This window comes from Salmo trutta, chromosome 21, assembly GCF_901001165.1.
Source record: "Salmo trutta chromosome 21, fSalTru1.1, whole genome shotgun sequence".
In the NCBI taxonomy this organism is placed as follows: Eukaryota; Metazoa; Chordata; class Actinopteri; order Salmoniformes; family Salmonidae; genus Salmo; species Salmo trutta.
The window spans coordinates 24,985,318-25,009,966 of NC_042977.1; the positions used below are offsets into that span (position 1 = coordinate 24,985,318).

A 24,649-nucleotide genomic window follows, 5' to 3' on the forward strand; every position below is an offset into this window, starting at 1 on the left:
TGCAGTTAACTCTAATGAACTTTATCCTCTGCAGCAGAGGTAATTCTGGGTCTTTCCTGTGGCAGTCCTCATGAGAGCCAGTTTCATCAGAGCTTGATGGTTATTGCGACTGCACTTTAAGAAACTTTCAAAGTTCTTGAAATGTTCCGTATTGACTGACCTTCATGTCTTAAAGTAATGATGGACTGTCATTTCTCTTTGCTTATTTGAGCTGTTCTTGCCATAATATGGACTTGGTCTTTTCCCAAATAGGGCTGTCTTCTGTATACCACCCCTACCTTCTCACAACACAACTTATTGGCTCAAACGCATTAAGAAAAATTCCACAAATTAACTTTTAACAAGGCACACCTGTTATTTGAAATGCATTCCAGGTGACTACCTCATGAAGGTGGTTGAGAGAATGCCAAGAGTGTGCAAAGCTGTCATCAAGGCAAAGGGTGGCTACTTTGTGGAATCTCAAAGATATTTTGATTTAACACTTTTTTTGGTTGCTACGTGATTTAAAAATGTTTTCTTCCTATTTTTGATGTCTTCACTATTGCATATCTCTTTTGAAACGCACAGAGGCTCTGACTGTAGCCTATTGTCGCTTTGATGACTTATGATTGGCCAACAACAACAAGCTACACGCGCCACTCTCCACTTTCATGGAAATCAAGAGCAGCAGCATAAATTATCCAATTTCTCCCTCGCGCGCGCACAGCAGTCGCGTTCTGATATGTACAGGCCCTTCCGGATAAGTCAGTTAAAATGACACATACCCGTAACAATCAGATCCAACCCAAACCCGTGACATTATTTAGAATTCTGGATTGGGTCTCAGGTATTCGGGTACAGATGGATCCGTGAACACCTCTAGCACACAGATACTGTGGCCGCTCCTTATTACATTGATCTAGCCTATTCTCTCACAATCGACTCATTTGGCACGTGCGAGAAGCCCTTTTATTTCCACGTCGCTCTGGTTACGACATGAAAATATAGAAGGGCTGAAGAGGTTCATGATGGCGACTAGACGTTAGGCTACAATGGCTGTCTAAGTGCTATATCGTCCATTACACTAACAGCCTGACAGGGTTGGTGCTTCAACAGGTATTGCTGTTGAGGTTAGATGTTCAATTCTTTTACTGGCATTTTGAGGTCATGTTAGCTACTTTCAATTTTGGTGTAACCCACATTGTAATTTCCTCCAACCAGCGTCAGCGCTCATGAAAGTTACTTTTACTTTCAAAGAGGGATTTTCTATTAGTTACAGGCTATAGACTTCAGCTTCACCTACTGAAAAGTCGGAGTCAGGGTATTCTATATTGTAGTGGTTGTGACAACATCAATAATGTCAGCACTTTCTATCTCATGCCTCCTATCTTAGTCATACTATTTCCTTTCCATCTGTATGTATGAGTCATGCGTACAGATGGAATGGAAATAGAATTCGGATGAGTTCTTAGATCAAACAGGAAACTAGCCTAATTACAGAAAGGAATAGAAGTGTTGCTATGTCTGCAGCTGTGACGCACAGTAATCTAATGGCTGCTTCAGAGCATGGCCACAGTGGTCTGCCTTAGAACTACTCAATCACTGCTCATTGGATTCAAAGGACCCAGTGCTGACTTGGTGGGGGAAGGGCAGCGTGTAGGGTCCTGCCCCAGTCTGCCTGAGGGGATGTCATCACACCATGTATTTTAGGGAGGGAATGCCCATCCAACCTGAACATGACTGGGGCCTTCTGCCTTTACAAATGGTCCTTGTTGAACAAACCCTAAAGAAAAAGCTTCCTTTATTCACAAACACATGCTCAACCATGTTTTAAAAGGTGCTGTTTAATCCTTGGGGCCATGATATTGTTATATTGCAGCTGTTTCCTCTCAAGTCAAAATGATGACTTCAGCTTTATTAGTACAACAATATTTACCCTCATTGCTTCTCACTTGCGATATTTACCCTCGTTGCTTCATACTTGCTTCTCTAAATGCTTAACGGACACAAATATTTCCTGTTTAATGAGAGTTCCATATTTGTCTAAGCAAGGGGACAATGGATCTACATGAAATAAAATGGAATTATCTGTTTGTCTTCGACTGTGTGTCCTGTCTACAGGGCTAGGTATTGTGGAGGCTAGCTGGATTGATAGAACAGATTGGAGGTGCAGGGTCTTGCTGGGGCAACATTATGGGTCTTTGTTTGAGCCAGGCTGCACTCTCTCTCTCTTGGTGGGCAGAGGATGGGAGTGGGGGAGGTGGTCTAGAGGAGGCCATCTGCTGCCTGCTCCTCTCCTACAGGGAAGAGCAAGACTAGCTACACCTTTGTACTTGAACATCAAGAGTGGCTAAAGAAGCACTATGAACTGGATACTCATCCAAGTGTTATAGAAGCCTAGCTTGGTCTGCTTCCCTTTTCTGTACCTCAAACTTCCTTTTATCTCCGCTCTCCAACAAATGTAACCTGTAAACTAGCTATATAACCAGATATGCATTGTATCTGTTACTGTACTCGCAGACCGACCTGAGTTGAGACTTAATATCTTCTTATTCACTGGTTTCAGTGTCTTAATATTTCATCTGGAGGAAGTGAGCAGTAGCAGATACAGCTTATTTTTCTCACCCTGACTCATAACTTCCTGTGGTTGTTATGGCTTTGAGGAAGCAAATCAATCTGATCGTTGGGAAATAGTTTTATGTTTGTATTGTTGTAGTTAGAAAAGTATTCTGCCTTCTCTGCCAAAGAAAAGGGTTACATTTTAGGTAGTTGTGATAGGCTAACACCTAGGTTACATATCACAACATTCATATTCTTGGCCTCGGCTCAGTATTCTTTCTAGTGCACCACTGTGGGGATGACCGGCAGCCACTCCTCTTTGATCACATTGGAGTTAATGCTGCAAGGAAGGCCAGTGACTGACTTAATTCACAGGAGAAATAGACTAGGTTGATTCCCCGTTGTTATGGTGCTGGATGTGGAATGACATTCATTTTGCTGCAGAAATAGAGAGAACCGTTCTCCATGATCTTGGAATAACGATAATGTTTAGAGAAAAGTGTCCCCATGATAAGGGAACGGTAGTGTTAAAGAGAAGCGTACCGATAATGCCTAAATGACCGGATTGTTGTGTTCGTTGCAGGTACGCCACAGAGTGTCGGGCCAGGTGATGGCTCTGAAGATGAACAAACTGAGCAGTAACCGAGCCAACATGCTGAGAGAAGTCCAACTGATGAACAGACTGTCCCATCCCAATATCCTCAGGTGACCTCCAGGAAACAAACACCTGTCTTCCACTACATTTTGGACAGCTGATTTTTTTTTGGCACGCCACCATCCTCAATATTTTGTATGGTTTGAATATCAATCTGTCTTTTTGGAGAAACATAGAAATAAAATGCCTTCGGCGATATTATACAATTATTTTTAATTCTTGGTCAGTTACTGATTTAAATTATCCCAGCTTTTAATAACCTAATCTCAAGGGGCTATTCAAAAAATGACTTCAGCTTTATTAGTACAACAATATGGACAGTTGGTACAGGGCTAGAAAAGTTTAGTTATGGTGCCATATTCAGAAATGGCGTCATTTTCTTACTGACTAATAACCTAATCCCTTTTTTTTCTAGAAAGTGACTCAGTATCAGTCATTTCTGAATCCTTCATCTTTGAAAGATACTTTGATCTGTAGCTTTCTGTTAAAATGACATTAGCCTCCCCTTGGTAATGGAATCAGTGGGGTAATATATACTGCTCAAAAAAATAAAGGGAACACTTAAACAACACATCCTAGAACTGAATGAAAGAAATAATCTTATGAAATACTTTTTTCTTTACATAGTTGAATGTGCTGACAACAAAATCACACAAATAATCAATGGAAATCCAATTTATCAACCCATGGAGGTCTGGATTTGGAGTCACACTCAAAATTAAAGTAGAAAACCACACTACAGGCTGATCCAACTTTGATGTAATGTCCTTAAAACAAATCAAAATGAGGCTCAGTAGTGTGTGTGGCCTCCACTTGCCTGTATGACCTCCCTACAACGCCTGGGCATGCTCCTGATGAGGTGGCGGATGGTCTCCTGAGGGATCTCCTCCCAGACCTGGACTAAAGCATCCGCCAACTCCTGGACAGTCTGTGGTGCAATGTGGCATTGGTGGATGGAGCGAAACATGATGTCCCAGATGTGCTCAATTGGATTCAGGTCTGGGGAACGGGCGGGCCAGTCCATAGCATCAATGCCTTCCTCTTGCAGGAACTGCTGACACACTCCAGCCACATGAGGTCTAGCATTGTCTTGCATTAGGAGGAACCCAGGGCCAACCGCACCAGCATATGGTCTCACAAGGGGTCTGAGGATCTCATCTCGGTATCTAATGGCAGTCAGGCTACCTCTGGCGAGCACATGGAGGGCTGTGTGGCCCCCCAAAGAAATGCCACCCCACACCATGACTGACCCACCGCCAAACCGGTCATGCTGGAGGATGTTGCAGGCAGCAGAACGTTCTCCACGGCGTCTCCAGACTCTGTCACGTCTGTCACATGTGCTCAGTGTGAACCTGCTTTCATCTGAAGAGCACAGGGCGCCAGTGGCGAATTTGCCAATTTTGGTGTTCTCTGGCAAATGCCAAACGTCCTGCACGGTGTTGGGCTGTAAGCACAACCCCCACCTGTGGACGTCGGGCCCTCATACCACCCTCATGGAGTCTGTTTCTGACCGTTTGAGCAGACACATGCACATTTGTGGCCTGCTGGAGGTCATTTTGTAGGGCTCTGGCAGTGCTCCTCCTGCTCCTCCTTGCACAAAGGCGGAGGTAGCGGTCCTGCTGCTGGGTTGTTGCCCTCCTACGGCCTCCTCCACGTCTCCTGATGTACTGGCCTGTCTCCTGGTAGCGCCTCCATGCTCTGGACACTACGCTGACAGACACAGCAAACCTTCTTGCCACAGCTCGCATTGATGTGCCATCCTGGATGAGCTGCACTACCTGAGCCACTTGTGTGGGTTGTAGACTCCGTCTCATGCTACCACTAGAGTGAAAGCACCGCCAGCATTCAAAAGTGACCAAAACATCAGCCAGGAAGCATAGGAACTGAGAAGTGGTCTGTGGTCCCCACCTGCAGAACCACTCCTTTATTGGGGGTGTCTTGCTAATTGCCTATAAATTCCACCTGTTGTCTATTCCATTTGCACAACAGCATGTGAAATTTATTGTCAATCAGTGTTGCTTCCTAAGTGGACAGTTTGATTTCACAGAAGTGTGATTGACTTGGAGTTACATTGTGTTGTTTAAGTGTTCCCTTTATTTTTTTGAGCAGTGTATAAATAATATTATAAACTGGATGGTTTGAGCCCTGAATGCTGATTGGCTGAAAGCTGTGGTATATCAGAACGTATACCACAGGTATGACAAAACATTTATTTTTACTGTTCTAATTATGTTTGTAATCACTTTTATAATAGCAATAGGGCACCTTGGGGGTTTGTGGTATATGGCCAATATACCATGGCTAAGGGCTGTATCCAGACACTGTGTTGCGTTGCACATAAGAACAGCCCTTAGCCGTGGTATATTGGCCATATACCACACCCCCTCATGCCTTATTGCTTAAATATATGCCATTTAGCAGACTCTTTTATCCAAAGCGACTTACAGTAATGCGTGCATACATTTTACTTATGGGGTGTGACCTTAATCTCCGCTGTTCCACAGTATTTAACAATGGATTTTCTGGAACAACATCCTGAGTTTGAATTTCATTTAAATGAATTCCCTTATGAGGAACAACCTTTCCCTTTTCACTTTCTTCTCACCAAAGCCATTTATTTTCGTATTAAGTTGGGAGCCTGTAAAATGGCCACACATACATATTTGACCAAACCCATCACGATAGAACAAATAGTTTTTGGATTTATTATTGTATGACAATGTTTTATGTTGTCATGGACAATCTGAATTTCCTATCCTCAAATGGATTAGGCTGACCGAGGCTTTGCATGATACACTACAGAGCTCACATTCTGCTGTAGGTGGTGGGTAGGAAAGAGATGGTCTGTGTGTGCTGTGTTACAATCACAGCTTTGTTGCAGTTAGTTCTGTGGTGGTTGGCTGACAAGAGAATTCTGAGTGGTTCTTTGTCTGAGAAACCCTTCGAAGAACCCACAAAGTTCTGTCTCGCGTTTATTGGGTCTTAACTCATGGGCGCCAACACTCGCTGTGCGTACAGCCTGGCTCGTGTGTTAGGATATTCATACAGCCAGTTTGTCATTTACAAAAACAGACTGCCTTGACTGTGACTCCTGCCTGTTAAGATTTGGAAGCAGTGGCTCAGAAAAAGAGGGAGAAAAAGAGATGGAATGTGGGTCAAGAGTGAGCCTTGTTTCCCCCTAGAAAATGACTTTCTTGTTTGCACCGCTCTTGTTGGGTCTTTTCTTCCAGTGCAGAAGTATTTAACCACCAAGTGCTTTGTCATTTTGCTCTCGAAAGGACTATGCTGTCGTCCTTGGGCCAGATAATTACTTTTTTGCACTACATATAGATCCACTCAAATCTTAAACTCTAGACCCCCATAGCTTAGCTTTGTCATGTCAACATGAGATGAGCATAACAGGAGATCCATAAATATGCATCCACCACATGTCTCTCTCATGGTATTTTGTGGTAAATGTACTGAACAAAAATATAAATGCAACAATTTCAATGATGTTACTGAGTTATAGTTCATATAAGGAAATTAGTCAATTTTAAATAAATTCATTAGGCCCCAATATATGGATTTCACATGACTGGGCAGGGGTGCAGCCAAGGGGGTTCAAACTGTGGAACCCAGTTCCTACATTTGAATATAAAATGTATTTTATCAAACAAAACTATGCTACATTTTATCTTTGTAAATTGGACAGTGCTGTTACATTAACAAGAATTTAAGCTTTCTGCCCATATAAGACATGTCTATGTCCTGGGAAATGTTCTTGTTACTTACAACGTTATGCTAACATTAGCGCACGTTAGCTCAACCGTCCCGTGGGGGACACACCGATCCCGTAGAAGTTAAAGACTGAAATAATTGTCAGTTTCATTAGCTGTCCGGGAGGCTGGTCTCAGCCGATCCCGCAGGTGAACAAGCCGGAAGTGGAGGTCCTGGGCTGGCGTGGTTACATGTGGTCTGCGGTTGTGAAGCCGGTTGGATGTCCTGCCAAATTCTCTAAAACAATGGAGGCAGCTTATGGTAGAGAGATTAATATTCAATTCTCTGTCAACAGCTCTGGTGGACATTGTATTGTGTGACAACTGCACATTTTAGTGGCCTTGTTATTGTCCCCAGCACAAGGTGCACCTGTGTAATGATCATGCTGTTTATTCAGCTTCTTGATATGCCACACCTGTCAGGTGGATGGATTATCATGGCAAAGGAGAAATGCTCACTAACAGGGATGTAAACATATTTGTGTGCACAATTTGACAGAAATAAGCTTTTTGTGCGTATGGAAAATGTCTGGCTTTTTTTTTTTTTTTTTTTTTTTTTTTAGCTCATGAAATGTTCATTATACATAGAAACAATAACTGACTGACGTCTTTGTCTTTCTCTAGGTTCATGGGTGTGTGTGTTCAGGAAGGCCAGCTCCATGCTCTGACTGAGGTAAGAGGAACCACTGTTCTTCTTTGTGACTTAGAGCCTTGTATAGATGGCCTACACCTCAGAAACATGACCATGCCGCTTGCTGTCATGTTTCAGGTTGGGAAGTTGGGACACTGTCTTCTTATTCTGTTTTTCCATCCACTCGGATGGAATGTGATTCCAGAAACATGATGGGTTCTCTAGCATCAGTATAGGCCTAAATGCTTTTTACTTGTAATGTAGCTAATACTGTCATTGTACTCAATAGTGTCTCATTGAGTCCTGTTGCAGTATAGTCCGTTTGTTCAGATAGTCTCAGATAAGTATAACCCACTGAAAGGTGACCTCATAGCCATGATTATAAATGAAAAAGTATTGTGAATGTTCTATCAAGGGTTTTTCTTCAGGTGAACACTAAACAGTGCCGCATCGCCTAGAAGGACAGCAACCTGTAATTGAAAGAACCTTGTGTTTCCCTGCATAGTTTACATGTGAGCAAATAAAGCTGTGTTGATGTTCTCAAGGAAAAGCCAGGGGATGGGTTCCATTAGGGCTAAGGGTTCTGTTTTCAAGCTTGACTTATTTTTAACCTATCTGTGTGACTGAGTCGGCGTGTGCGTGTCCATGTAATCCAAATAGATAACCTTGTGCTAATGATAAGCATCGATTAGTAAGGCGATTAGCTTTACGACTAACTGCCCCATCTGAGCCCAAGCACTTGTGTGAAGCGAATGATAGCAGGAAGTTATCAAATATGTGGATCCATGGAGATGAAGACTGGGAGAGAGGGGAAACTTCTCACACACCAGTCTCCTGGGGCTGTGGTGTCAGCAGCCTCAAGCCAGGCTGTGAATACTGAAAACACGTCATCATGGGGTCATGTTTTGCTGCTACTGCTGCATAAACAAAACTAGCTACCAGCTCTGGCTGGGTCCTGACCTAAGCAACGGGCCTGACGGGTCTCCATGGTAGGAAATGAAGAGTCAAGTTACCGTGCAGCCACAGGCTTAGAGATACAATCACTCATCAGGGCTCTACAGTGCGGCCATTTTACTTCCATATGTGCCTAAATATTTTGCTGGGTGACCTAGAATTTTAATTTAGGAGGACCAGTGCGCCTAGAAAAATGAAGGATTCTAGCTTTATTACCTCATATTTTTCATTGTGTTCCTAAATTTCTTTGTGTGCCCCTACATTTTTCAATTTAGAAGCACGTGCTCCTTGTAAAGCCCTGCTCCTCCGATCAAAACTCCCTTGGACTCCGCTGGCCCTGCCAGGGCCCGTCGGGTTGGCACACTAACCTCTGCTCTGCTTCCCACTGCCTGACAGACCTAGTTTACACATTAGGCAAAGTCCGATTAGGAGCATTATAATCTGGGTAATCCATGAGCCACTGGGGTATTAGACCATTATTTGAAGCTGCTCGCAGTGGTCACAAGAAACAATTAATTCCCATTTCCTTTCTGGCTTTCTTAGCTTTAATTCAGGAAGGCTCGGGGAAAGCCTTGTCTTCAGCTAAGTGTATCAGTTAATGATTTCTAAGAGTTACACCTGCCTAGAACAGTGTTTTATGTATGTTAGTTGTTTTGGATATTGTCCAGGCCTAGGCTACTATTTTCTAAGTAAGATGACCTTTTTTAACATTAAACCGGTCTTCTCTTGAGATTCAAGTCATGTTTAGTTTTACTGCAAGATATGAATTGCCACAATGTTTGTTAAAATTATGTATTTTAGTGTCTCTGCTGCTATGGACAATTAGGGTATTATGGATGATCAATCCCATTAACAGTTTGGCCTGTCAATCAATCACTGTGGGTGGGATGTTTGAGGCAGAGTTGGTAGGGTTTCAGACCTGTCAATCAATCACTGTTGGTGAGACATTGATGGAAGGCAGTAGGTTACTAAACTAGACAGAAAAAGTAGTCTAGTCTACCCTTTCAATTTAGTTTATTGTGATTTAAAATCTAAGAAAAAAGGTTGTGTTCTGTCAAGTAACATTGATTCTCAATAGGGAATCTATTTAAGAAAAAAAAAAATATGCAAACATTTTCTGATTTTGTGTACCTCCGCTTTTATACAAAGTCAGGCGCCCATGAATAGACTGACAGGTATGATTGAACAATGAAACAGGTTTAAACATGGGCTTTTCTACACAGAACAAACTCAATCATCAACTTTGCTGACGACAAAACAGTGGTAGGCCTGATTACCAACAATGATGAGACAGCCTATAGGGAGTAGGTGATAGCCATGGCGATAGCCCTGGGAGTGGTGCTAGGAAAATATCCTCTCCCTCAACGTCAACAGCAGAGGGAGCACAGTGGAGAGGGTCAAAAGCTTCAAGTTCCTCAGCATTGACATCACGGAGGACCTGAAATGGTCCCTCCACACCGACAGCACCTCTTCAACCTCAGGAGACTAAAGAAATGTGGCTTGGCCCCTAAAGACCCTCACAAACTTCTGTCGGGCTGTATTACCGCCTGGTACGACAACTGCACCGCCCACAACTACAGGGTTCTCCAGAGGGTGGTACGGTCAGCCCAACACATCACCAGGGGCACACTGCCTTTCTTCCAGGAAATCTACAGCACCCGGTGTCACAGGAAGTCCAAGAAGATCATCAAAGACCCCAGCCACCCGAGCCACGGCCTTTTCATCCATCTAGAAGGAGGAGAGACCGTACAGGTGCATCAAAGCTGAGACCTGATAAACAGCTTCTGTCTCCAGGCCATCAGACTGTTAAATAGTCACCACCACGTGTGGCTCAGTTGGTAGAGCATGGTGTTTGCAACGTCAGGGTTGTGGGTTCGATTCCCATGGGGGACCAGTACGGGGGGAAAAAATGTATGAAATGTATGCATTCACTACTGTAAGCCGCTCTGGATAAGAGCGTCGGCTAAATTACTAAAATGTAATGTAAAATGTAGCCGCCCAGTACCCTGCCCTGAACCTCAATCACTGTTACTAGCCAGCTACCACCCGGTACTCTACCCTGCCCCTTAGAGACTACTGCCCTATGTACATAGAGTCACTGAACACTGGTCACTTTAATCATGTTTATATACTGTTTTACCCACTTTATATGTATAAACTATATTCTAGTTATGGCTCATCCTATATAACTACTGCTGTACACACCTTTTCTATTCATATACAGTCCATACTGTCTACACACCATTATACACTCAGTGGCCAGTTCACTAAAATGGTTCAGTCACTTGGCAATGGCTTGCTATATAAAGCAAGCAAAAAGGCATCCGGGCATTCAGTTACTGTACGATTGAACGTCCGTTCGCAAACAACCAATCACTAGGCTACACCAGTGACTGTATGGGGCTACACTGACGAGTCGCTTTAGCGGTCACTGGCAGGTCTCGACGTGGGCTTCGACTCCTACGAAAATACAAACAAGATCTTTGGTTTACTTGTCCTGATGCCATGGACATATAACTACGTTGTATGATTCATGAATATAAAAGCTGGATATAGGAGATTTGACTTTATTCAGTCAGTTTGACACCTTTTATAAACTACTCAACACAAGCTGTTTGGTCTTCCAGTCAAATAACAGTAAATAGCCTATATGACCACCGACTCAGTGGCTGGCTAAACACGCAAAATAAAATGTAAGTGAATGTGCCATAAAACAATAATTACGTGGATTCCAACTCATCGTTACCACTTACATTTCATGGGACATGTAAATTCACTCACAGGAGACGACGACGAAGAAGCATCATGCTCTCCCTCCTCCGGGAAAATAAATGGTACCGCAGCCAACCACAGCGCACAAAAAATAACACCGGTACCGAGCGGCAGGTCAGACGGCAGACTGGCAAACCAGAAGTTTGGCTTTGTGACTGACAAGGCGCCTGTCATCGCTGGCTGTGACTGACAGGGGCCTGTGCTATTAATAGATCACTACAAGATGCATATTGTTCATTCTAGTGGAAAAAGGCTATACAGACTTTTCTGACTAGCCAATTTAAACGTTTAAATGAAAAGAAGCCTAGTTAATGAAGTGGGGGAAAAGTAGCCAGCTGACAATGTCTCTGTTATCGTCCGTTTAGCCGACAGCCGGCGCTTGTGGAAAACATTGCTAGATTTGTTTCTCCATCAACATATCCTGTTTAGTTATTCACATTTTCACTGCCTGGGTTCTGCCCTTTTATACACTGCTCAAAAAAATAAAGGAAACACTAAAATAACACATCCTAGATCTGAATGAAGGAAATAATCTTATTAAATACTTTTTTGTTTACATAGTTGAATATGCTGACAACAAAATCACACAAATAATCAATGGAAATCCAATTTATCAACCCATGGAGGTCTGGATTTGGAGTCACACTCAAAATTAAAGTGGAAAACCACACTACAGGCTGATCCAACTTTGATGTAATGTCCTTAAAACAAGTCAAAATGAGGCTCAGTAGTGTGTGTGGCCTCCACGTGCCTGTATGACCTCCCTACAATGCCTGGGCATGCTCCTGATGAGGTGGTGGATGGTCTCCTGAGGGATCTCCTCCCAGACCTGGACTAAAGCATCCGCCAACTCCTGGACAGTCTGTGGTGCAACGTGGCGTTGGTGGATGGAGCGAGACAAGATGTCCCAGATGTGCTCAATTGGATTCAGGTCTGGGGAACGGGCGGGCCAGTCCATAGCATCAATGCCTTCCTCTTGCAGGAACTGCTGACACACTCCAGCCACATGAGGTCTAGCATTGTCTTGCATTAGGAGGAACCCAGGGCCAACCGCACCAGCATATGGTCTCACAAGGGGTCTGAGGATCTCATCTCGGTACCTAATGGCAGTCAGGCTACCTCTGGCGAGCACATGGAGGGCTGTGCGGCCCCCCAAAGAAATGCCACCCCACACCATGACTGACCCACTGCCAAACCGGTCATGCTGGAGGATGTTGCAGGCAGCAGAACGTTCTCCACGGCGTCTCCAGACTCTGTCATGTCTGTCACATGTGCTCAGTGTGAACCTGCTTTCATCTGTGAAGAGCACAGGGCGACAGTGGCGAATTTGCCAATCTTGGTGTTCTCTGGCAAATGCCAAACGTCCTGCACGGTGTTGGGCTGTAAGCACAACCCCCACCTGTGGACGTCGGGCCCTCATACCACCCTCATGGAGTCTGTTTTTGACCGTTTGAGCAGACACATGCACATTTGTGGCCTGCTGGAGGTCATTTTGCAGGGCTCTGGCAGTGCTCCTCCTGCTCCTCCTTGCACAAAGGCGGAGGTAGCGGTCCTGCTGCTGGGTTGTTGCCCTCCTACGGCCTCCTCCACGTCTCCTGATTTACTGGCCTATCTCCTGGTAGCGCCTCCATGCTCTGTACACTACGCTGACAGACACAGCAAACCTTCTTGCCACAGCTCGCATTGATGTGCCATCCTGGATGAGCTGCACTACCTGAGCCACTTGTGTGGGTTGTAGACTCCGTCTCATGCTACCACTAGAGTGAAAGCACCGCCAGCATTCAAAAGTGACCAAAACATCAGCCAGGAAGCTTAGGAACTGAGAAGTGGTCTGTAGTCACCACCTGCAGAACCACTCCTTTATTGAGGGTGTCTTGCTAATTGCCTATAATTTCCACCTGTTGTCTATTCCATTTGCACAACAGCATGGGAAATGTATTGTCAATCAGTGTTGCTTCCTAAGTGGATAGTTTGATTTCACAGAAGTGTGATTGACTTGGAGTTACATTGTGTTGTTTAAATGTTCCCTTTATTTTTTTGAGCAGTATACTTCAGTCCACTATTCTTGCTCTCTGTGATCATGTGTTAATGGCCTTCCCTTCTCCAGGTTACCTTGTCAGGGTTTTGGGTGGAGGTGAGTTGTTGTGGCCTTGTAACCTTACTTGTATGCCTAACTTTTGTCCTTGGCTCATTCATCCGATCTGGAGACTGTCGCCTCAACCTACAGGGTGCATGGAGTGGATCATGTCCGCACTGACCGACTGGCAGCAGGATTTGTCTGGGCTTTACCCCTGTGAAGTGGAGGCTCCTAGTGGAGCGCTAGGCTGGCAGACTACAGATGCGGGGGGTTACAGAGGAATTTGTAAGGCAAACAAGCTATAATCCTCTCCTGCGTCTGGGATTGGTTTTGGAATGGTCTGCAGGGCAGGGGGAGAGACCAGACAGACAGAGGGGAGAGAGCATTACAGCGTAGTGGCCTTTCAGTGTGTAAGACCAAATGACACGCACACAAACTTGAGTTGGTGTGTTTCTAGGTTTACTTATTATTAGGCCTACTTCAAACATTCTACCTGAACAAAGGTAGAAGACTGCAGCACAAGTTAAATGTGAGTGATGCTGTATCCTCCGCTTTGGGCGGGTTAAATTCCATTGAAAGGTTAAGCTGTTAAAGGTATAGGCTAAGGGAGTTTAGTCTTTGTTCACATACGTCGTTTATTTACAGTTCCAACTGGGAGAAGACAGACGCGTTTTGACTAATATTCTCTTTTCTAGAAGTCCTCAATGAATTAATTGACAGTTTGCCAAGAAACCTAAAACACACCAGTCTAGAATAACAAGGGAGGCCCAGAGAAGTCTGGTCAGTCAAGGGATCCCAGTCTCTCTTTTCGTTACCCGTGTCTACTTTAATTTCTCTCTGTAGTTATTTTCCACATTTTTGTTTTGTGGATGGATTAATCATTCTACACTACATGATATAGGTTAGGATAGTTCTGTGTGGGACAGCCAAGCCTCTCCCGATTTTAGAGCCGACAGAGCTACTTTTAAAACTACTGAGTGGATTTCCAATTCACTTAGCTTTTTCTGCAAGCAGGCAGTCCTGTCCGTTTGACTGTCATTGTCCTCAGCTGTGCTTGGCGTTAGATTGATGCTATGTTTAGAGCGCTCAGAGTAAGTCAATTTGACTTCTTTGACCTGTCTTCCTGAATGGGGCGGGGCATAGCCACAAATGACCAACAGGATGCTGTAACCATGTCCGTACAGAACATTACTTCATATCTCAGTACCTCATGTAGAGTATGTACAGGATATAGTCATTGAATTCAGTAGTGTACATTTTACTGATAATGTGTACTTTTTCCTACCCAGCTTTGGCTCACATCAAGGTGAAAGCCTGTGACGGAGGACAACTTTCTCCTGAACTTTCATTTGAAACCTTCCTAAATTGTTGTGTTGTTTTCCCCCTCTCTCAACCTTTCTGCAGTACATCAACGGTGGGAACCTGGAGCAGCTGTTGGACAGCAACAAGCCTCTGAGCTGGGCAGCCAGGATCAAGCTGGCCTGCGAGATCGCCAATGGCCTGGGCTACCTGCACTCCAAAGGCATCTTCCACCGGGACCTCACCTCCAAAGTGGGTGGCAGTTGACTGTCAATGGATGCGTCCGAAATGTGGTGCACTGTGTTTCCTTTCTGAAACCGAGATAATAGATCTAGTCAGCATTTATATACAGTAACGTGTGTTCCAGTGTATTTTCTTCAAACCATAGGAATTGGGACCTGGTTTCCATGCAATAGTACTTGACGTTATTGTGATTCTCTGGCTGTATCGGTTTCTTGTATTGCGGCTTGAAACTGAGCCACGTGGTGCTTTGACTCATGCAGGGCGTAAACCTCTTGAGTTGAATCTAATCGACCAACATGCAGTACATCAAGTTCATTTGTGATTCAGTTCAAGTATGACTGATTGACCATTCACTGAAACTTTCCCTTTTCCTCCATAAATGTCAGTCATTTTAGAAGCTCATAATGGAATTTGTGCTCACTGTTTGTCCTCAGAACTGCCTGATCAAGTCAGATGAGAACTGCTACACTGCAGTGGTCGGAGACTTTGGTCTCGCTGAGAAGATTCCCAACTATGAGTAAGTCATTTCCACGGTAACGGTTATATATTAAACAGGGGCCAGTGCTATACAAACACAATGTAGTAAATGGATGTGGGGCTGGGAGGTACAGGGATGGACAAGTGCCAGTAGGGGAGGGCCATTTGATTAGGCAGGAACAAGAAGTACTGTTTTGGAATAAACTGGTGCGCTAGGCTAATAATACCAGAGCAGGTTAAGAAGGCCTCTCTCTCTCGCTCTCTCTCTCACTCTCTCTCTCTCTCTCTCTATCGCCAGGCTATGACTTCATTATTACATATTAATCTGACGAAGAATCGACCTGCTTTCAAAACAAAGAGAATTAAAAAATAATTAACAATTTTTTTTAAATTTTTTTTTACCATTTATTTATCTAGGCAAGTCAGTTAAGAACAAATTCTTGTTTTCAATGACTGCCTAGGAACAGTGGGTTAACTGCCTTGTTCAGGGGCAGAACAGCAGATGTTTACCTTGTTAACTCGGGGATTCGATCTTGCAACCTTTCGCTTACTAGTCCAATGCTCTAACCACTAGGCCGCCTGCCGCCCCGATCTACTGTAATGAATTGCATTATTCCCTCACCCAAAAGTGTTGTAACCTCCAGTCTGTTTATCTTCTTGTACTTGTGTTGTGCCTGCAGTGGTGAGGGGGAGAAACTGGCTGTGGTGGGCTCTCCTTTCTGGATGGCCCCTGAGGTGCTGCGAGATGAACCCTACAATGAGAAGGTATTGGTATTTTATTAAGATCCCCATTAGCTGTTGCAAAAGCAGCAGCTACTCTTCCTGGGGTCCACACAGAACATGAAACAATACAGAATGACATAATGCAGAACATCATTAACAAGAACAGCTCAAGGACAGAACTACATCAATTTTTTAAAAGGCACTACATATCAATGCATTCACACAAACTATCTAGGTCAAATATGGGAGAGGCGTTGTGCTGCGAGGTGTTGCTTTATCTGTTTTTTGAAACCAGGTTTGCTGTTAATTTGAGCAATATGAGATGGAAGTTCCATGCAATAAGGGCTCTTTATAATACTGTATGCTTTCTTGAATTTGTTCTGGATTTGGGGACTGTGAAAAGACCTCTGGTGGCATGTCTGGTGGGGTAAGTGTGTGTGTCAGAGCTAGCTGTAAGTTGACTATGCAAACAATTTGGTATTTTCAACACATTGTTTCTTATAAAAAGTCATGCAGTCAGTCTCTCCTCAACTCTTAGCCAAGAGAGACTGGCATGCATAGTATTAGTATTAGCCCTCTGATTACAATTAAGATCAAAACGTGCCGCTCTGTTCTGGACCAGCTGCAGCTTAACTAGGTCTTTCCTTGCAGCACTCGACCACACGACTGGACAATAATCAAGATTAGACAAAACTAGAGCCTGCAGAACTTGCTTTTTGGAGTGTGGTGTCAAAAAAGCAGAGCATCTCTTTATTACAGCTAGACCTCTTCCCATCGTTGCAAATATTGAATCTATATGTTTTGACCATGACAGTTTACAATCTAAGGTAACGCCAAGTAATTTAGTCTCCTCAACTTGTTCAACAGCCACACCATTCATTACCAGATTCAGCTGAGGTCTAGCACTTAAGGAATGATTTGTACCAAATACAATGCTCTTAGTTTTAGATGTTCACGACCAGTTTATTACTGGTCACCCATTCCAAAACAGACTGCAACTCTTTGTAATGCTTTCAGTGACTTCATTAGCTGTGGTTGCTTATGCATATATGGTTGAATCATCAGCATACATGGACACACATGCTTTGTTTAATGCCAGTGGCAGGTCATTGGTAAAAATAGAAAAGAGTAGAGGGCCTAGAAAGCTGCCCTGCGGTAAACCACACTTTACATGTTTGACGTTAGAGATGACCAACTGGCAGGTGTCTTCACTGACATTTTCAACATGTCCCTGATTGAGTCTGTAATACCAACATGTTTCAAGCAGACCACCATAGTCCCTGTGCCCAAGAACACAAAGGCAACCTACCTAAATGACTACAGACCCGTAGCACTCATGTCCGTAGCCATGAAGTGCTTTGAAAGGCTGGTCATGGCTCACATCAACACCATTATCCCAGAAACCCTAGACCCACTCCAATTTGCATACCGCCCAAACAGATCCACAGATGATGCAATCTCTATTGCACTTCACACTGCCCTTTCCCACCTGGACAAAAGTAACACTTACATGAGAATGCTATTCATTGACTACAGCTCAGCGTTCAACACCATAGAACCCTCAAAGCTCATCACTAAGCTAAGGATCCTGGGACTAAACACCTCCCTCTGTAACTAGATCCTGGACTTCCTAACGGGCCGTCCCCAGGTGGTGAGGGTAGGTAGCAACACATCTACCACGCTTATCCTCAACACTGGAGCTCCCCAGGGGTGCGTGCTCAGTCCCCTCCTGTACTCCCTGTTCACCCACAACTCCAACACAATCATTAAGTTTGCAGACGACACAACAGTGGTAGGCCTGATCACCAACAACGACGAGACAGCCTATAGGGAGGAGGTCAGAGACCTGGCCGGGTGGTGCCAGAATAACAACCTATCCCTCAACGTAACCAAGACTAAGATGATTGTGGACTACAGCAAAAGGAGGACTGAGCACGCCCCCATTCTCATCGACAGGAGCAGGTTGAGAGCTTCAAGTTCCTTGGTGTCCACATCAACAACAAACTAGAATGGTCCAAACACACCAAGACAGTCGTGAAGAGGGCACGACAAAGCCTATTCCCCATCAAGAAATTAAAAAGATTTGGCATGGGTCCTGAGATTCTCAAAAGGTTCTACAGCTGCAACATCGAGAGCATCCTGACTGGTTGCATCACTGCCTGGTATGGCAATTGCTCGGCCTCTGACCGCAAGGCACTACAGAGGGTAGTGCGTACGGCCCAGTACATCACTGGGGCTAACCTGCCTGCCATCTAGGACCTCTATACCAGGCGGTGTCAGAGGAAGGCCCTAAAAATTGTCAAAGACCCCAGCCACCCCAGTCATAGACTGTTCTCTCTACTACCGCATGGCAAGCAGTACCGGAGTGCCAAGTCTAAGACAAAAAGGCTTCTCAACAGTTTTTACCCCCAAGCCATAAGACTCCTGAACAGGTAATCAAATGGCTACCCGGACTATTTGCATTGTGTTCCCCCCCAACCCCTCTTTTTAAGCTACTGCTACTCTCTGTTTATCATATATGCATAGTCACTTTAACTATACATTTATGTACATACTACCTCAATTGGGCCGACCAACCAGTGCTCCCGCACATTGGCTAACCGGGCTATCTGCATTGTGTCCTGCCACCCACCATCCGCCAACCCCTCTTTTACGCTATTGCTGCTCTCTGTTCATCATATATGCATAGTCACTTTAACCATATCTACATGTTTAATACTACCTCAATCAGCCTGACTAACCGGTGTCTGTATGTAGCCTCGCTACTGTATGTAGCCTCGCTACTGTATATAGCATGTATTTTTACTGTTGTTGTATTTCTTTACTTACCTATTGTTCACCTAATACCTTTTTTGCACTATTGGTTAGAGCCTGTAAGTAAGCATTTCACTGTAAGGTCAACCTACACCTGTTGTATTTGGCGCACGTGACAAACTTTGATTTGAGATGCTTCCATTAAAGAAAACCCTTTGAGTTCTATTAAATAGATGGCTCTGAATCCATGATATGGCAGAGGTTGAAAAGCCATAGCACTTAAGTTTTTTCAACAACAGGTTATGGTCAATAATATCAAACGCTGCACTGAAATCTAACAGTACAGCTCCCACAATCTTCTTATTATCAATGTATTTCAACCAATCATCAGTCATTTGTGTCAGTGCAGTACATGTTGAGTGCCCTTCTCTATAAGCATGCTGAAAGTCTGTTGTTAATTTGTTACAGACAAATAGCATTGTATTTGGTCAAACACAAATTTTTTTCAGCAGTTTGCTAAGAGCTGGCAGCAAGCTGATAGGTCTACTGTTAGAACCAGTAAAGGCCGCTTTACCACTCTTGGGTAGCGGAATTACTTTAGCTTCCCTCCAGGCCTGAGGACAAAGAGGTTCCTCTAGGCTCAGATTAAAGATATGACAGGTAGGAGTGGCTATAGAGTCAGCTACCATCCTCAGTAGCTTTCCATCTAAGTTGTCAATGCCAGGAGGTTTGTCATTTTTTATCGTTAACAATCATTTTCCCACCTCCCACACTAAATTTACAAAATTCAAACTTGCACTGCTTTTCTTTCATTATTTGTTTTTTTAAACATTAATATAATTGCTCACTGTTTGTCGTGGGCATTTCCTGCCTAAGTTTGCCCACTTTGCCAATTAAATAATCATTAAAATAATTGGCAACATCAAATGGTTTTGATAAATAAGCCATCTGATTCGATGATAGATGGAGTTGAATTTGTCTTTGCCCATAATTTAATTTAAAGTACTCAAGGTTTTTTTCCATCATTCTTTATGTCATTGATCTTGGCTTCTAATAAAGATTCTTATTCTTTTTGTTGAGTTTACTCACATACATTTGCAGTAAGTAAGCCATTCAGATGTACAGCCAGACTTATTAGCCACTCCTTTTGCCCCATCTCTTTCAACCATACAGTTTTTCAATTCCTCATCAATCCATGGAGCCTTAAGGTAGGTCCCTGATCTCTAACCCTTGACCTCTACTCTTGACAGGACTGGACAGGACTACTGGTCTGATACACATCAACCCCTCAAGCTAAGAACTCATCTCAAACGTCTGTCTTTCTGTTTTCTTCCGTTTCCAGGCGGATGTGTTCTCCTACGGTATTGTCCTCTGTGAGATTATTGCCCGAATACAGGCCGACCCCGATTACCTTCCTCGCACTGAAGTGAGTATTGCTCCATTTCCTCAGTCCTCCTCATCCCCTTGATACATCACATTACATAAGACTCATATCTGGGATTTAGTTGAAATGAATTTCCTGCCTGATATCTCTCTCTCCTATATGTCTATATATCTATATATATATATATATATATATATATATATATATATATATAGAACTTTGGCCTGGATTATCATGCCTTCCAGCACATGGTAGGAGACTGTCCTCCTGACTTCCTGCAGCTGGCCTTCAACTGCTGCAACGTGAGTGGGCCCTCAATCTCTCCGTTTTCCCAAAACACAAAACAGCTTCCAAAATCTTTATTTTCTTGTGTGGGATAGAAACTAGAAACACAATCTGATTTAGCAGTACCCCTGATCTTGTTTGATCTGGTTGCTGTATCTCCCTCCCTTTCCCCCCCACTCTTCACCATGTCCACTTTCTCCAGATGGACCCCAAGCTGCGACCCTCGTTCCCTGAGCTGGTAAAGAGGCTGGAGGAGATCCTGTGTCGGCTGAAGGCCGAGGAGTCTGAACGAGAGAGGATCCCCCTCAGTGGAGACAACGATAAGAAAACCATCCCTAAAGGTGATGCCTCCAAGCTCCTATCTAACCCCTTCAGAAGCCTGACTGCCATGGCAGTGGAACTGTTTTATGGAATAGCATGATCAAAACATCATTTTATGAGGATAGCATAACGTATGCATGATCAAAGCCATGAACATCACCACCTAACAAACTCCCTAAAACAAACTGTGTAAAGATGCCCCTCAGCAATCCATTTCCCTTCAATGTACATTTCTACAGGCAATAAAAGCTTGCCTGCCATGTTAGCCCGCAGTCCTGCACCACTTGACACCCAGTTTCCATGTAATAGCTGCACGGTGCAGACCAATGGTTTCTTGGAACCAGGAAGAATCTGTTCTGCCTCCCAAATGGCACCCTATTCCCTTTTGTAGTGTAATACCTTTGACCACAACCCACACTATGTAAGGAATAGGGTGCCATTTGGGATGTACCCCAGGTCTACTCTAAATAGGTCCAGTTGCAAGCCAGGGATGTCCTTTCCCTCCCAAGCCCTGTCCCCTCAGTCCTTTCCTCTACTTTTATGATGCACAGTGTCTGCTTGCAGGTTCAAGTTGCCTTACAGTTTAGTATGACGTAAACCTCTAACCTCGAGTGTTTCGCAATAACCTGATTTTGTGAAGCAAAGAATAAGATACAGTATGGTTATTTGTTGTTAGGTGGAAACCACCATGTATCCTTTGAGTAGGTTGTAAATCATTTGTATTTTCTCAGATCCTATTTCAATTCTAATTTGGTTCAGGGGCCATTTGGAATGTTAGGGCATGGCTTTTGTTTTTGTTTAGCTGGCTTTCATTCCTTGGCCAGTCATTCCCTCTTCACTGTTTGTTTACCTTCTGCGTTCTGAGGCCCCAGTCCACTTTAGTATTTCTACTTTATATCTTAATTATTTGCATGTATTTCCCATAATGTTTTGACCTATGCCATTTACTTCAATGTAAGAATTTGACTGTGCCTCGTTTATTTTTATGCCTGTACTTTATATCTTTGCATATATTGCCCCCTGGTGGCTACATTGGGAACTAACACTTCAAAACAATCATGTGTGTAGTAGAGATTTGACTTGTCTCGCTCTCTGTCGGTCTCACTCTTTCTCTGTGTCTCTGTCTGCATCTCTCTCTCTGTCCAGGTGACAAGGTCCAGGGGATTAAGAGGTTGAACCCGTTGGGTCTGCAGGATGATAAGATCTCTCCCAAGTCACCTCGTCCTCGCCGCAACATCTGGCTGTCCCGCAGCCAGTCAGACATCTTCTCCCGCAAGCCCAGCCGAAAGGTCAATGTCCACGACCCCTACTACAACCCGGGCCCTAGGGCTGTGCCAGGGGCCCGCAAGATCAACCCCTTCAATGCCCGCGAGGACCTGTGCGGAGGCAAGATCAAGTTCTTTGACGTGCCCAGCAAGTCTGTGTTCTCCCTGATGTTCGACCTGCACTCTCCCCAGGACAATGTGTTCTCCTCTGGGACACAGACCCACTCTGGAGCCCACATCCACCCGGGTATGTGGCAGGAGACCTGGTTTACTGGCAGACAGTGCCGCTCTCTGCCCGCCTCCCCCCAGCTGGCCCTCTTGGGCGGCTGCTGCCCCCCTACCTCCTGCCCCCTTTCTGCCACCGTCTCCAAGTGTGACCCGGCCCAGCTGGGCCAAGAGGTCCGACAGAAGGTGCTCAGTGCCTGGGCCAGGAATTATGCTGTGATGGAGATCCCTCCATACTGTGGGGGGAAAGAAACAATAGAGGAGGAGAACAGAGTAGATGAGAGCGGGTCTCTCTCTCCCATGCCCAGTGACCGTACAGAGGCTATGGACTGCTCTAGCAGCCAAGGGAGTCCAGAGGAGGACAACGTCAAGGACAAACATGTCTGCTGCCCCATGCAGGCCCAGAATGGAGGCCCAGTGATGGACAGTGGGGATGTGGTGTCTGTGTCTGAGGAGATGGAGGCTGAAGACCAGGAGGGCATGCAGCAGCAGAGCACTCCCTGTCCAACTGTCACCATCAGCCCAGCCACAAACCAAGACCATCTGAATCCCATCGTACTGGTGCCATGTACGGCCCCACACGCCTCCACAGAACTGCCCTCTAAGTGTGACATCATCTAGGCCTTAAACAGGTCAAGGAGAAAGGGAGCCTTGTGTGAACTCGTTTTTAACCTAGAGAGAGACACTCCTCAGATAGGAATGATGACGTGTGATGATGATGATGATGATGATCAATGCTCTGCAGATAATCTCTTTATTTTTAAAAGATTTCTATTTAATATACTGAAAAACATGTATTTTATTTCTTAAAAAGGCACCCCTAAACCAGGGGTCTCATAATTCCTTGAGGTTCTGTGTGTATGCTGGTTTTAAATCACTGCCTTCTCCTTGATATTCAATGGTATTGTGTTTATCTTCTGCCCCATGTGGAAATGTAGGAGAGTAGATGCATATGATATTAAAGTAACACTTCTAACACTCTTACCAGGGAGAAAGGGTTGAATTCTGAATGAAAAACAGCATACTCACTGCCTTTCCAACATTGAGACCCCCACCCCTGCATCATCTTGATTCGTGGTATTTCTGTACTAGACAATGGAGCCTGCCAGAAAGGAGAGACCAAGCCAGATCCAGAACATATCAAGGCTAGTAAATGAGTGTGGTTCACCAGACTACAGAGGTCTCTCATGGAGACTAAAAATAAACTGCTCTTAAATTTGCGTTAAAACCAAATACAGTTTGTGTAAATGTGCACGCCCACGTGCACTGGAAATCATTTGTACGTACCTTTTTAACATTTCTATGATTTAAGCGTTTGGTATAACCTGAGTGTACAAAACATTAGGAACAACTGCTGTTTCCATGACAGACTGACCAGTTGAAAGCTATGATCCCTTATTGATGTCACCTGTTAAATCCACTTCAGTGTAGATGAAGGAGAGACAAGTTAAAGAAGGATTTTTAAACCTTGAGACAATTGAGACATGGATTGTGTATGTGTGCCATTCAGAGGGTGAATGGGCAAGACAAAAGATTTAAGTGCCTTTGAACGGGGAATGGTAGTAAGTGCCAGGTGTACCAGTTTGAGTGTCAAGAACTGCAACGCCGCTGGATTTTTCACGCTCAACAGTTTCCCGTGTGTATCAAGAATGGTCCACCACCCAAAGGACATCCAGCCAACTTGACACAACTGTGGGAAGCATTGGAGTCAACATGGGCCAGCATCCCTGTGGAACGCTTTCGACACCTTGTAGAGTCCATGCCCAGACAAATTGAGGGGGGAGGGGTTATTTTATGTCCGTCCTCCATCATGAAAAATTATAGTTCTATGAATATGTTGAAAACTTGTGGAATTAGGTGTGGCTTGAATGTGTGATCACACTTATGGTGAGGTGGGCCTTAAGTCGAAAACTCTGTTGGGTATAAGCTGTGCAAGGAGCACTAGTTGGCATGGATGCATCACTCACACACACACTAGTTGGCATGGATGGATCACTCACACACTAGTTGGCATGGATGGATCACTCACACACTTTGGTTCACTACTCCCTTGGCACATGTTTTGGTCTACTGAAATATTCCTGTCTAACCATTTTAATAGGAAATTGCACTTGAAAGGAAAACATTTTAGTAAACTTTATCACTAAATTTCTATGCAATAAATGTAAACTGCATCAGGATAATTTTACATAGAGGATCTATTTTGATGTAAAAATCAATATTCCTTTTTAGGTCTTACTGTTTGTCTGCGGCGTGTGTATGTCATGGTGTGGAACTATCCTTTGTAT

At 44.2% G+C, this 24,649-nt stretch overlaps 1 protein-coding gene across 2 annotated transcripts in view; it reads left to right on the forward strand.

Moving 5' to 3' along the window:
* LOC115157018 (dual specificity testis-specific protein kinase 2) overlaps positions 1-23,594 on the forward strand; it is a 36,835-nt gene extending 13,241 nt beyond the window's left edge. Inside the window, exons 3-11 of one of the 2 annotated variants that reach the window (XM_029704871.1) lie at positions 3,122-3,243; positions 7,576-7,624; positions 14,790-14,936; positions 15,362-15,444; positions 16,085-16,169; positions 20,224-20,307; positions 20,511-20,567; positions 20,753-20,891; positions 22,018-23,594. In XM_029704871.1, coding sequence (XP_029560731.1) covers positions 3,122-3,243; positions 7,576-7,624; positions 14,790-14,936; positions 15,362-15,444; positions 16,085-16,169; positions 20,224-20,307; positions 20,511-20,567; positions 20,753-20,891; positions 22,018-22,982 — 1,731 coding nt within the window. In that variant the 3' untranslated portion in view covers positions 22,983-23,594. Of the gene's footprint in view, positions 1-3,121; positions 3,244-7,575; positions 7,625-14,789; positions 14,937-15,361; positions 15,445-16,084; positions 16,170-20,223; positions 20,308-20,480; positions 20,568-20,752; positions 20,892-22,017 lie in introns of both variants that reach the window. The other variant, XM_029704870.1, reaches the window with a different exon arrangement.
* Positions 23,595-24,649: the final 1,055 nt, after the last annotated feature.